A 13,136-nucleotide genomic window follows, 5' to 3' on the forward strand; every position below is an offset into this window, starting at 1 on the left:
TGGAGGGGCTGCACTCCCTCGAAGGAGCAGGTTTGTAGCTGGAGGGTGCTGCTGCTCAGGTCTCCTCCACGGCACCTTTGGCCGGCTTCAGCAGGCTCACCGGCTATGGCCATCCCTCGAGAAGCATCAGCTGGCCACAGTGATCCATGCTCTGATTACATCCAGGTGAGATTACTCTAGTACGCTCTATGTGGAGCTGCCTTTGAAAACTGTCAAGGAAATTCAGCAGACCCGAAGGGTCACACCATTGTCAGGGGCAGGACGATCCTATCAGCCCTGAGCCGAAAGACCTGCATGGCTGCTCATTGCTTTCCAGCCGCATTCAAAGTGCTGGCTGCTTGCCCTGTGCTCTTGTCAATGGCTTGGGGCCAGGTTGCTCGAAGGTCTGCCTCTTTCCACGCTGTCCAGCCGGCCAGGCAAGATTTGCTTTACAAGCCCTGCTCTCCCTGCCCCTGCCTTCAGAGGGGAGGCAACCAGAGACAGGATGGTCTGTCCCCCATTTTAGAATCACTTTCCCTCCAGACATAATACACAAAGGCTGCAGTCCTAAACACACTTAGTAGTGAGTAAGCCCATTGCTGAGTCAAGAATGAACTTAGGATTTCGCTGCAAATAGCTCCCCCCCATTCCCCCCCCCAAACAGCCTGAGAAACTCTTCTTCTGTCCCCCCAACACTTTTCTATTTTCTCTTTATTATCTAGCTTATTGAAGAATTGCAAAGAATCGTAGAGTTGGAAGGGGCCTTACAGACCATCGAGTCTCATGCCCTGCCCAGTGCAGGATCAGCCTAAAGCATCCCCGAAAAACGTTCCTCCAGCTGCTCCTTGAAGACTGCCAATGAGGGGGAGCCCACCACATTCCCCGGGCAGCCGATTCCACTGCTGGATCACTCTTCATGTGAAGATGTTTTTCCTAACGTACCTTCCCTCCCGTAGTTGAAGCCCCTTGTCTCGAGCCCTGCCCTCTTCTGCCAGCAGGAGCAGCTCCCTCCCCTCCCCGAAGTGACAGCCTTTTAAATACTTAAAGAGCAATGGAGCCCCCCTCGACCTCCTCTTCTCCAAACTGATGGCATATATAACACTGAAAAATGAGCGAATGCATGAGACTGAGATGGTATGGCTGCTGTTGTTGGGTCCAGTGATCATGCTGATCTGAAGACAGGGCTGGCACCCTGGTTTATTTCAGGCTCCAGAGAGGTGAGTGCCCGATCCCCCCTCCCACCAGGAGGGTAAGGGTACCTGTTAAGGAAAAAGGGCAAACTGTGCAGAATCGTGTGTGTGTGTAAAGTGCTGACAAGTGGCAGCCAACTTATGGTGACCCCAGAAGGTTTTCAAGGCTAGAGACAGATGAGCTGGTCTGGCATTGCCTGCCTGCTTGGGTTCCAAGGGCTGGTGAGATTGGGCTAGCCTGGGCCTTCGTAGACCCCAGCAAGTTGTGGGGAGGGTAACACTGAGTTAGCATGACAACCAGCCAGGATTCTCTCATCACCATTTTCTGAAGGAAATGAGCCAGGGGCCAGGGAGCCAGCGGACTTTCAGCCAGATATAATGGGGGTTGGGGCCAGATTGCAAGGGGCAGTTTTCTGGGTTCATTCGGGGACGGTTTCCTTTGTGGGAACTCCAGTAAGCACAGGGCTGATGTCAGCACAGGGCAAGGTGGACGACCGCCAGGGCCCATGGCATCTGCTGGGCCCCCCTGCTGTGCTGACTCCCTTCCTGTGCCCCTTCTCTGACACCCGCACTCACGCCCTTCCACTCCCTGTTTGTGAGCGCTTTGTCCGGCTGCTTCCAGCTGCATTTGCTGCCTGGCACTGCTGGAGAAGGGCATGCGAGTGGTGCATAAAGTGACCGTGGCAGTGGCCCTTTTAGTGGCACTCACCACCCAGCACCACTGGGCAAAGGGCATGCAGGCAACGTGGGCGGCTGTGACTGCAGATGGTGTGAGAGCTCACCAGCGGGCAGAGGAACGACGTGCGGGCACATGGGCACATGTAGGTGGGAGGGCAAGAAGGGGCGCCTGGTCGTGGGCATGGGGGCAGGGGTGAGCACTGTCTGTCCCCCAAACCTCAAATGGGCCCTGCTGTAGTGGAAGGAGAGTTATTGCTGCACCTGCGTGCATCTTGTCGGCATACTCTGTGCGATGGAGATGGTACGGTGCCAGACTGGAAAGCCTGGACTCCAGTCCCCGTTCGGCCATGAGGCTTCTTGAAGGACCTTGGGCCGGTTCACGCTCTCTCAGTCTCATCTACTACACAGGACAGTTCCGGGGATTGAACAGGGAAGGGAGAACCATGTAAGGTGCCCTGGAATAAGGAAAGGTGGGATAAAAAAAATATCCTAAGCAGGTAACCTCTGCCTCCTGAGCCCTGCAGTCTCTGACCCCACCTGCAGAGGGGAGGCAGACGACAGCCACAGACAGGGCTTTTTTGGTGGTGGTCCCTCCCCTCCAGAAGTGTCTCCTTATGGTCTTTTAAGTGTCAGGCCAAAACATTGCTTTTCCCTCAAGCTTGTAACTAAGAGTTTTTTTAACTATTGTTTTTTAAAAATGTTTTAGAGTCTGCTGCTGAGGGAGGGAAAACAGCACGGAATAGCCTGCTCTCATCAGATCTTGGAAGTTGAGCAGGGTTGGTGAAGATTGCCAGGTCCCCTTACCCTCCAAGTGGGAGGGGGCCTCCGGCACTCGCCTGAGTGTCCTTGTGCGCGCTCCTGGCGCAGTGTGATGACATCACTTCTGGGAGAGAGGTCATCATGTAAGCCCTGGGAGTGACACACAGGAGCACTCCTAGGGCCTGTGCAAGGGTGTCTCTTCTCGTGCCGTGCCAGGAGCGTGCCCCAGGAGGCTCATTCCTGCGCCTCCCCCCCACCCCGCTGGCCGGATGAGTGGTGGCGAGAGGTGGAGGCTGGGAGTGGGGGATCCCCTGCCCCCACCGAGGGACCAGCAACCCTAGGGCTGGTCCTGGGAGGGAGGTCCACCAAGGAAGACCCTGCAGCGGGAGGGAATGGCAACCAGCTCTGCTTCGCACTCGCTGGGGCTGCTGCCATCATCAGGCGGCTTGCGAGGGCTGCCTCTTCCCTGTTCTATCGATATCGTTTCAGGCTGCTCATCGTGTATGCTGTTCTTATGGTCTGACCTGTTTGTTTTTATATTGATGTTATTGTTTTATTAGGAGGCAAGTCTCTGGAGAGGTGACCATGGACTGATGGGTGGATGGACAGAGAGAGAGAGAGAGAGAGAGAGAGAGAGACGGGAATCTCTGCTGGCTCCTCTCCAACGCAGCTGCTGACCAACCATTTTCAGGCTTTCTGCCTCAGGGATCTCCTTCCACGCCATCTGGCCCGCTGAGGATTGGTCTTGGGCACCTCGTGGGCCACACAGGAACTGTTGGAAGAGTCCCGCTCCCTCCGCCACTCACTGGCAAGGCATACTTTCCTCGCCGTTGCCGCCTGTGAACAGAGTGGGCCTCATTCTGTGAGCGCCCAAGAGGCTCCTGCAGCTGGTCCTGGGGAGCCAGCCCTCTCTCAGGCAAGGTGGGCCGCCATTACGGAGGACCTCGCTGAGGCTCCCTAATTAATGTCTCAAGAGAGTCCCTGGCCGAGGCAAGACCCTCCCAGGCCGCCTGTAGCTCTCATAAGTCGCTCCAGGCCAGGGGTCAGGACTCGTGCAGCTCAGTCCTGTGCATGTTTACTCAGAAGGGAGTAGCGCCGCGTTCACTGAATCTTCCCCCATACAAAGCTTACAGGCTCGCATGTTTCTTGGGCCCCTCGAGGAACTCACCCACCCACACCTCCCCCTCCTGTGCTGCCGAGGTAACAGTAGCCTGTGGCGGGGGGAGGGGGTCACATGCACCCCTCCCTCACTGTAAGCCAAAGGAAACTAACAGGGATGAGTGCCACTGGCAAAATCCTGGCCTCTTTGGATTCCAACACCCTGGCCATGGCCAGACGCCTCTTGGCCAGCCCTCCGTTGGCAACACTGCCACCTGGCCGGGTTCAGGACGGTCCGTCTGATGGCTGCCTGGTAATGTGGCTAACCACACCTGTGAGATCAGATTACAGATACCAAGAGACTCGAAGCCGGTGCACTCAAGAGAGCAAGGCTCTGGCTTCCAAGCGCAAGATTCTGGAAGGAAAAGGAAACTGTTGCCCTTGTTTAGTCGAACCTGGATGCATTGCACAGGTGTGCATTGGTGGGGGGTGGGGTCTCTGCCTTTTGCACAGGGGCTGAAAGGACCCCCATCCCAACACTTTGGTGTGAGCTCCTCAGAAAGAAGGTGCTCTGTTGGAGGTTTCTAGCAACCCGACCAGCGACCTCAGCGCTATAGCAAAGAGAAGGTGGTTGGAAACGTGATCCGGCTGTTGGGGGCTCAGCCGGCTAGCCAGCGCTTCTCCGAGCTGTCTCAGCATCCACGTGTCTCAGACTGCGAGAGCAAGTTTTCACCCGGTGGGGCTGACAAGAGCCCTGCAGTAGCAAAGGGAAGCCGAACAGGCACAAGCATGGAGAGGCTCTGCCAGGGAGGGGAGGGGAGGGCCGGCCAGTTCCCCCAATTTCTTCTCGCTCTTCCATTCATTCTAGGTAAGTACCAGAGATCAGGAAAACGGGTGCAGACCTCCCATTCAGCCCGTGCTTTTCAGTGAAGTGCCTAGTGTGGTTGTTTATCTTGGGGATGAGATGGTGTCTCGCCACTTTCTGTGACTCAGTCCTGCACAAACCCGTGACACACACACACACACACACACCAGCCAAGCTGGATTCAGCTCACAACCTTGAAGTGTTGCTCACCAGGTGCTCCACAGCCCCTCCTCCAGTACCTGAAGTCGTATCAGTTAGCAAAATCGAGGGGCTGCTGGTAGTCCCTGCTGGGTCACTGTATGTATGTACTGCATGCAGGACTCCATTGGTTTGGGGTGGGTGGGTCTGAGCTCCCCCAAACCCAATCCCCTTGGCTTCCGGTGCCTCCTTCGTCTCCAGAGGGCCCACTTCCACAGGAGACAGCATGAAGGGCCTCTTCCTCCAGTGGGAAAGGAAACTGCCTGCGAGCTCCAGAGAGGAGGGTGCCCAAGGAAGGCCGTCCACCTTTTCTGTACTCAAAATCCACCCCATGGACACAGATAATGTGCCTTGAACATATCACAACAGCAGCTCAACAGATGACATGTGCCAGCCACCCCTTTCCTGGCATTTCAGGCTGCTGTGACGGTCTTGGGCACAGCGGTGTCCACAAATACCCCCCTGCACACACCATGCTGGCCAGGGCAGTCACTCACTTGGGGAGCTCTCGGGTGACTCCAACCAGGAAGGGAAATCAAAGAGGAGCTTGCATAAGAGCGTCAAAGAGGCTCAACAGGTTTCTGCAGCTCTCAAGGAGGCGGGTGCATGCTCTGCGATGCTTAAAGCAGCCAGCAGCAGCACTTAGGGGAAGATTGTCTCTGGCCTGAGTTCTAATCAGCCACAGCTACACCCCATCTCCTCATCCCTCCAAGAGCGAGCACAGCTACCAAGTTGGATGGGGGGAAAGCTCCCAGCAAATCACCATGCCCTGCTCAGTGAGGGAAAGGAGGATGAGACGGTAAGTCAGCTTTTCCCTGGCACCCAGGGGTGAGGTTTCGGGGTCTCAAGTGATATGCCTTTCCGGTCCCTGCTTGGAGCCCCGAGCCAGGCAGCTGGTTTCTAGCAGGACTCAGAGAGAAGCAGGGAGGAAAGGCGCTGGATTTGAAGGTCCCTGGCAAATCTTCACCCACCTCTTGGTTCAAGTTGTGTGCGCTGTTCAGAATAACACAGGCAGGAGAGGGCTCCTAGCACATTCTTAGCTGTTTCTGTCTCCTCTTTTAACAGCTCTGTGGAAGTGCTAGGTGAGGTCAGCTGTGGATGGGGGGGGGGGTGCAGGACCAGATTACAGTCCACGCCAGCCTCTACTTCTGCTTTCCATCTGTACCAGGAGGGGCAAAGACCTCAGGGAAGGAGTGTTTGAGCTCAGCAACAGGCTGGATGAGACGGGCACAAGGAGGTTCAGTCCAGACCAAAGAGGTCCACTGCAGGGGGTGGGTGGGTCAGCAGGGAAATGCTGGCTCTGAGATGATGGCTTCTCTCTTCTCTGAAGGAGCATGTATGTGTGTGGGGGGGTGTCCTGGAGCCAGTGCTCGGGTGGTCACAGGCCAGTGTGCCTTCAGCTAACAGAGCAGCTGTACACTTTGAAAGGGACTAAGGACTGGCCACTCTTTTGCTTGCTGTTCTAACCTTGTCACTTGACTACTGTAAGGCACTTTTATCTAGGGCTGCTCTCGAAGACAGTCTGGTCATTTACATCTGTCCATAATGAAGCTGCGTGACTACCCCCTGGCGCGCTTCTGCTTTATGGCCACCTCTCTGGTAAGCTTCTAGGCTCAGCTCAATGTGCTGAAATTTCCTTGCAAGACCTCAAGCAACCTGGCTCTGGGAGAACCAAAGGAGCTCCTTGTCCCAGACAGCACCTCCCCCCCCCCACACACACACCCACAAGCTGAGAAGAGCAAGAGAAAGGGAGGGGGGCCTGCCCAGAAAGAGTTACCAGAGGCGTTCCATTGGCCCTGCAGGAATCTAAGCACAGTTGCTTGTGTACCACCTGTACCACCTATTTTCTAGTTATGCAGGCTTCACAATCTTTTTTCACTGAATGGTTTTTATGTTTGCGATAGCAGGATTCGAGTCCAGTGGCACCTTAGCGACTAACAAGATACTCAGGGTGTAAGCTTTCGAGAGTCAGAGCTCCCTTCTTCAGACACCGTTTCATTTTTTCTGTTGTAAATGATTCTGAACACCTCTAGGTGGAAAAGTTGTTTATAAATATAAAAATGAATAAAACTTAAAGATTGCACGAGGCAGCCTTCTAGCCCTGTGGAAAGACGCAAGGCCTGCCTGCGCCAGAGCGATCCAGGCTCCGTCTGGCTGTCTTAGTAAATCCTATACTTGGAAAGCTTGGGGAGGGCAGAATTCGCACCTGGCCTTGTTCCCTTCCCTTCCTCCAGCCTCCCCATAATATTTCCCAGTACAGTTTTCCCTCACATGATATCTAGCAGACAAGGTGGGCTTGGTGACTCCTGAAAGCTCATCCAATAATGGTTGTCGTCTTTTGTTCTGATCATCGTTGCCGCCTGGGCCTTGTAAAGGGCAGGTACACCCTCTGGTCCCGTCCTGGGTGCTGCTAACAGCTGCCCTAGGCTCCAAGCAGCACTTAGAGGAGTGAACCTCCCTGTTTCACATGAGACCCACCCTGGGTCTCTGGGTTCTCAGCCTGGAGGATCCTGCACACAGCAGTCAGACACTCAAGCCTTAGGCAAAATAGTTATTTATTAGGTCAATAAAAGCCACAACAGAAATGGCAAATAACAAAAGGAAAAAGACCCAACTCTAACTTGGGCTAACACTAACTAAACAAGTGAGTACCAAGCTCGTCCTGGCCGTCGACTAGCTACTCTCCCCCCGCCCATGCCATTCCTTTATCTTAATGAGGAGGAGGAACAACCTAATCTCGGCACAACCCAGGTGCATTCAATTTGCTATTGTCTGCCGTTCTAGACAGGCCTTTAATGCAACAATCCCGACACCAGGCGGGGCTGCACAGTCCGGAGTCACTCTTTTGTCTCTGGCTTGTTGGGCTTCCTTCCACCTTGGCTGTGTGCGCCAAATGAACTTGCTCAGAGCTTGTAAGCAACCTGGTAAGCAGGTCTTGAAACTGGCTCCGCTTTCAAGCCGGAGAACAAGGGTGGGGGGAGCTGGTGGAGTTTACCGAGGGATTTGGAGGCGGGTGGGGTGGAGGAGGAGATCTGCATTGCAGCACACAACTCCGAAGGGAAAGAAAAGGCGGAATCTGATCTGCTTTTTACGTAGGGTTGCCAGGTGCCCGTCAGTGGCTGGCAAACTCCAGGTGCTTGCCCCTGTGCCAGGGCTACCGCATGGCTGTTCCAATCAAGAGACAAGCATAAACTGCTCCTTAAGGAGGGGGAACAGATTGGGTGGGGGCAGGAATTGATAAGCAAAAGGATGAAAAGGGCTCCGCTCTGTGACGCTGCCCCATGCGCACATCTCGCAGCATCTCAGAGGGGCTTCTCTCTGCTATCACCACCGCTGCTACTCAGCTCAGTCTTGCGTAGGAGGAAAGACCCTTTCCTCCTCTTGTGGGAGGTCATGCCCAGGACCACCACCTGCAAACACAGGTGCTCACAGCAATGCTTATTTTAGCAAGACTTTGGTTTATTCAGGTGACACGCAGGTAGTCTCCAATCAGCAGGGCAACTCAGCAGTTACTAGAAAACCACCGTTAAAGCAAAGAACTGTGGCAGCTTGACTGTGCAGGCCGTTCCTAACCGTCTGAAGGGGCAGTGTAGAGGTTTGGGGTGGGCGGCCTGGGGGGTTCTCGCTGCCTCCTACGGGAAGATGCCTCAGGCCATTGCTCAGGCCAAGCCATTCTCCAGAAGAAAGCCAGCACTGGCGACGGGGGGGGGGGGGGCGCTGTGGCTGCCTTCTCCCTCCTATAGCCCAGTGGAAATGTGGACAGGGCTGCTCCCTCTTGCTCCACTTCCGTGGCTGGCCACTCTTTTGCCAACCACAGCGACAGAGCAGAGGGAGAGCCGAAGCCCCCTAGATTCCTACCTGCTAAGGCCATTCCAGCAGCAGAGTTGGGCCAGTTTCTAGCTCACTTGTGCAGGATTTGTGCTTCCTTGTAAAAGGTTCGCCAAATGTTGCTTGATGGTTATTCAGAGGTTCCAGCAGTGGACAACTCCTGGGAAAGGAGGAAGGCCTCTACCTGCAGCAAACGACAGAGGCAGAACCAAAAAAGGCACGACCCCAGGCGGGTAGCTTCCAAGTCCGATGCAGAAAGAGAGCGCAAAGCAGGCATCTCAGGGAATGGAGCTGAGCATTTGGGCCGGCCCTGAGACTCGGGCGTGCTTCAGAGCCCGTGTGGGGTGGGGCTTGGAGAGACCCACATTGCAATCCCCACTCTGCCAGGAAGGCCATGGGGTGACTTTCGGTCAATCACCTTTGCTCATCCTAGGCTACCTCAAAAGGTTGTTGTGAGGCCGAAATGGAGGACAGGAAAACACTGTAGACCATTAGGGTTAACTGCCTCTAGGTTGGTTCTGGGGATCTCCTGGAATTACAGCGGATCTCCAGACAAAACAGATCCAATCCCCTGGAGAAAATGGAAGCTTTGGCATGTGGACTCCAGGTGCCTCTCCAGTCAAAAGGGTCAGGTTAGAGGGGAAGGGAAATTCCTCTCCATCTGGGACCCTGGAGAGCCACTGCCAGGAAGAGCCGGAAACTGGCTCTGATAGGGTTAGGGTTGCCAACACCGGATTGGGAAATGCCTGGAGGTTTGGGGTGGAGTCTGGGGATGGGAGGAAGCTCAGCAGGGATATGCAGTTTCATAGCATCCGTCCAGCCAGACTTGGAACTGGTGCCCTGTTCTGGGTGCCCGCGGCTTCTGAGATTAAGCAGGTGGCAACTGAGGAGAGGGCCTCGGCACAAAGTCTCTGGAACTGTCCCACCGGGGAGGAGATTCGCCTGTCCCCTTCCAGAGCTGTCTTCTGCCAGTGGGTGAAGGCTTCTTGGTTTCGTTTGGTGTTCCCGCAATGATCCTTCCTCCTTCCCCAATGTTTAAACTGTTGATTTTATCATTTGTATTTACTTTACATTCTGGTTTTAAATTGTTCTATTGATGCTTTTATGTGTTGGCTTGAATGGCCTTTAAGAAGACATTTTAATTTGTATGTTTTAAATTTGTTAGCTGCTTTGCTGGCCCTGTGGGAAGAGAAAGGCAAGGCAAAAAATCTTGTAAACAAACAAAATCGTCATGGACGATATCCAGGCCCCCTCCCCCTGGAGGTTGGTAACCCTGTCAATACACCAAGGGTCTGACTCAGGCAGGTCTGCCAGGTCCCCCAGGGCCAAATGGGAGAGACAGGGGGGGGGAGGGTAGAAGCAGGTGCGTACCCCCTTGCTCACCCATCACGCTGGATAATGGCTATTTTCCGGTGTGACATCGAAGCAATGAGTCATGCTGGGAGCAGCGTCTGTGCCATGCCATGGAAGCATGCATGTATGCTTTCTGCGCATGCCTCCCTTCCTGCTGGCCAGGGGAGCGGCAGTGGGGGGGACGGGGGACGGCAGCCCTCGACTCTGGAAAGGGCAGTGTTGTGTGTGGAGTTGCCAGCATCCAGGTGGAGTCTCCTAGAATTCACAGCAGACCTCCAGACAAGAGAGATCAGGTGGTCCCTTGCAGAAAATAGCTGCTTTGGAGGGTGGATTACCCCATGCTCAGGCCCCTTCCATCCCCCAACCTCACCTGCTGCAAGTTTCACCCCCAAATCTCCAGGTATCTCCCACGAGGGAGACGGCAACCCTATTTGTGTGTGTGTGTGTGTGTGTGTGTGTAACATCTGCATGTGAACCAAGCAGTTCTGAAAGCTGTTAAGGGGGTTGCCAGCCCTGAATAACCCAGAGGAGGGCTTTGGCCTAGGGTTCCTGGAGATCTGGGGTATGAAACCTGGAGAAAGTGGGGTTTGGGGAGGGAAAGTTCCTTGGCATGGCATAATTCCATAGGGCCCACCCCCCCAAAGTAGCCATTTTCTCCAGGTGAACTGATCTCTGTGGCCTGGAGACCAGTTGTAATTCCGGGAGATCTCCAGCCACTACCTGGAGGCTGGCAACCCTACTTTGGCCAGAGTGTCACCACTGGAAGGCCAGGGTAGGGTTGCCAGCTCCAGGTTGGAAAATTCCTGGAGATTTTGCGGGTGGAGCCTAGAGAGAACAGGTTTGGGGAGGGGCCTCAGCAGGGGTATAATCATAGAATCATAGAGTTGGAAGGACCTCCAAGATCATCTAGTCCAACCCCCTGCAGGACATTCACAAATACCCCCCCCCACACACACACACCAATGACCCCCCTGCTCCATGCCCAGAAGACGGCAAAACACCGTCAGGATCCCCTGCCAAATTGGCCTGGGGGAAATGGCTTCCTGACCTCGAAGTGGTGATCAGGCTTACCCTGGGCCTTACCCTGGGCCTGGGCCTTGATCTCTGTGACCTGGGGATCCCTTGTACTTCCGGGAGATCTCCAGCGACTACCTGAGGCTGGCAACCCTAGGGCAGGGGGATGGCAGCCCACCGTGGCTGAATCGCTGGGGAGCGGGGGGTCCCCTCTAGGACTGCCAACCCCCAGGTGGGGCCTGGAGATCTCACAGGATCAGAGCTGATCTCCAGGCTTCAAGACCTGCCCTATACCCTGCTATGGTCCCTCCCCTCCCCAAATCCCGCCCTCCCCGGGCTCAGCCCCCAGATCTCCAGGAATCTCCCAGCCTGGAGCCAGCAGGCCCAGGCCCCTCTCTGCCCAGGGCCAGCTGGGCCGGAGCATGGCGGTGCCCCGGCCTGCCCAGCAAGCAAGGCCCACTCTAGAGGTGGGAGGTGGCGCCCTGGCCCAGCCAGGCCCGGCTGTAGCTGCTGGCAGCCAGGGTGGCTCCGTGGAGCATGGCGGGCAGCGGGGGCATGCCAGGCGGGCGGCCCGGTGGCCGAGGGCTGGGAGGAGGGTGTTGTCAGCAGACACGGGCAGTTGCCGTGGCCGACTCCTGACCGTCACCCGTAGCAACAGGGGCTCTGCTCCGTCTGCCCCCGAGAGGGAGCCTCGCCTGCCACACGTGCGTTCGTCTGGAGGGGGGCAGGAGGGGGCCTGGGGGGCACCGGGAAAGGACAGAAGTCCAGGAGGGAATGGGGGTGTGGGGGGGAGGCATGGCAGGAAAACCAGGCCTGCCAGGCAGGGGGAGAAGGAGAAGGCCTCAGTATTGGCTGAGGGGGGCTGCTTGCTTATAGCCCTGTGAGGAAGGCCGCAGCCAAGCTGGGGGGACCTGCTAGCGTTACCAACTCCATTTTGGGAATTTCCTGGAGATTTGGGGGCAGAGCCTGGGGCGGGTGGGCCTTGGGGAGGGGAAGAGCCTCAGTGGGGTGTAATGCTCCAGAGGCCACCCTCCAGTGCAGCCATTTTCTCCAGAGGAACGGAGCTTGGCAGTCTGGAGGCCGGCAGTAAATCTGGGAGGTCCCCCGGCCCCACCTGCAGGCCGGTTACAGGACTCCGTGGGAATCACTTCCAAGCGAACATGCGCACGATCGGCTCAGATAGCCTGGCTTTGCACAGCTTTGCTCAGAAATAAATGCTGCTGTGCTCAAAGTTGACTGCCTGGCACGTGCGCTCAGGATTAGGGCCTCAGAAACAGAATGGCGGGTATCAACCACGACAGGTATCAAGCGGCCGTGGCTGCTGCTTTCAATTAAGGAGGCTCTCCAGACCGGAGATCAGTTCCCCTGGAGAAAACGGCCGCCTTCTGGAGGGTGGTCTCTCTGCCCTTCCACCACAGAAGGGCTGCCAACTCCAATTTGGGAAATTCCTGGAGATTTTAGGGGTGGAGCCTGAGGGGCAGGGTTGGGGGAGAGAAGGGACCTAAACGGGGTATAATGCCATAGAGTCTACACCCCGCCCCCCCAAAGCAGCCATCTTCTGCAGGAGAACTGATCGCTGTCATCTGGAGATCAGAAGTAATTCTGGGAGATCTTCAGGCTGCACCTGGAGGTTGGCAACCCTATGCCCCAGAGAGAACCCTCCCCTCTCCCAACCCTGCTCTCCAAAGGCTCCACCCCCAGGTCTCCAGGAATTTCCCAACCCAGATTTGGCAACCCTAGTTAGGATGACTAGCTTCCAGCTGCAGCCTGGAGACCTCCCAGAACTGCAACTGATCTACCCGCAAAGCTGCTGGCTTGTTTGGGAGGCCCCTGGTTATCGAGAGAGAGGGCTCTTGGAGCAGGTAGCTGCTGGCCCGGCTTTCTTCCACACTCAGACGACAGGGCGTGCCACGGGTGATGCCAGTCCAAGATGGTACGCAATTCTGCTCTTCCGATCCTTCATGCCCCCATCAATTTATGTTCTCTGCAGGAGATTTTTGGCTACAAGACCCATGGCTTCCGGAGGGCTGCGTGCGTTGCTGGGTACATCCTGTCCTGCGGAGTTCTCCTCCTTGTCTTTTACTGGAAGCCGGCCTGGGACGTGTGGGCAAACTGCGTGCCATGTGACTTGGAAGAGGCGGACGTTGTGCTGCTCAGAGCCACAGTATGTCCCT

General features: G+C 55.9%; 1 protein-coding gene across 1 annotated transcript in view; it reads left to right on the forward strand.

Annotated features, from left to right (window-relative positions):
- Window positions 1-5,488: 5,488 nt before the first annotated feature.
- The window catches only part of LOC129331781 (probable cation-transporting ATPase 13A5), a 45,858-nt gene continuing 38,210 nt past the window's right edge, over window positions 5,489-13,136 (forward strand). The window contains exons 1-2 of the mRNA XM_054982287.1: window positions 5,489-5,566; window positions 12,953-13,126. Of these exons, the coding sequence (XP_054838262.1) occupies window positions 5,504-5,566; window positions 12,953-13,126 (237 nt within the window). The 5' untranslated portion in view covers window positions 5,489-5,503. The remainder of the gene's footprint in view (window positions 5,567-12,952; window positions 13,127-13,136) is intronic.

Source organism: Eublepharis macularius, chromosome 6 (genome assembly GCF_028583425.1).
Source record: "Eublepharis macularius isolate TG4126 chromosome 6, MPM_Emac_v1.0, whole genome shotgun sequence".
Classification (NCBI taxonomy): Eukaryota; Metazoa; Chordata; class Lepidosauria; order Squamata; family Eublepharidae; genus Eublepharis; species Eublepharis macularius.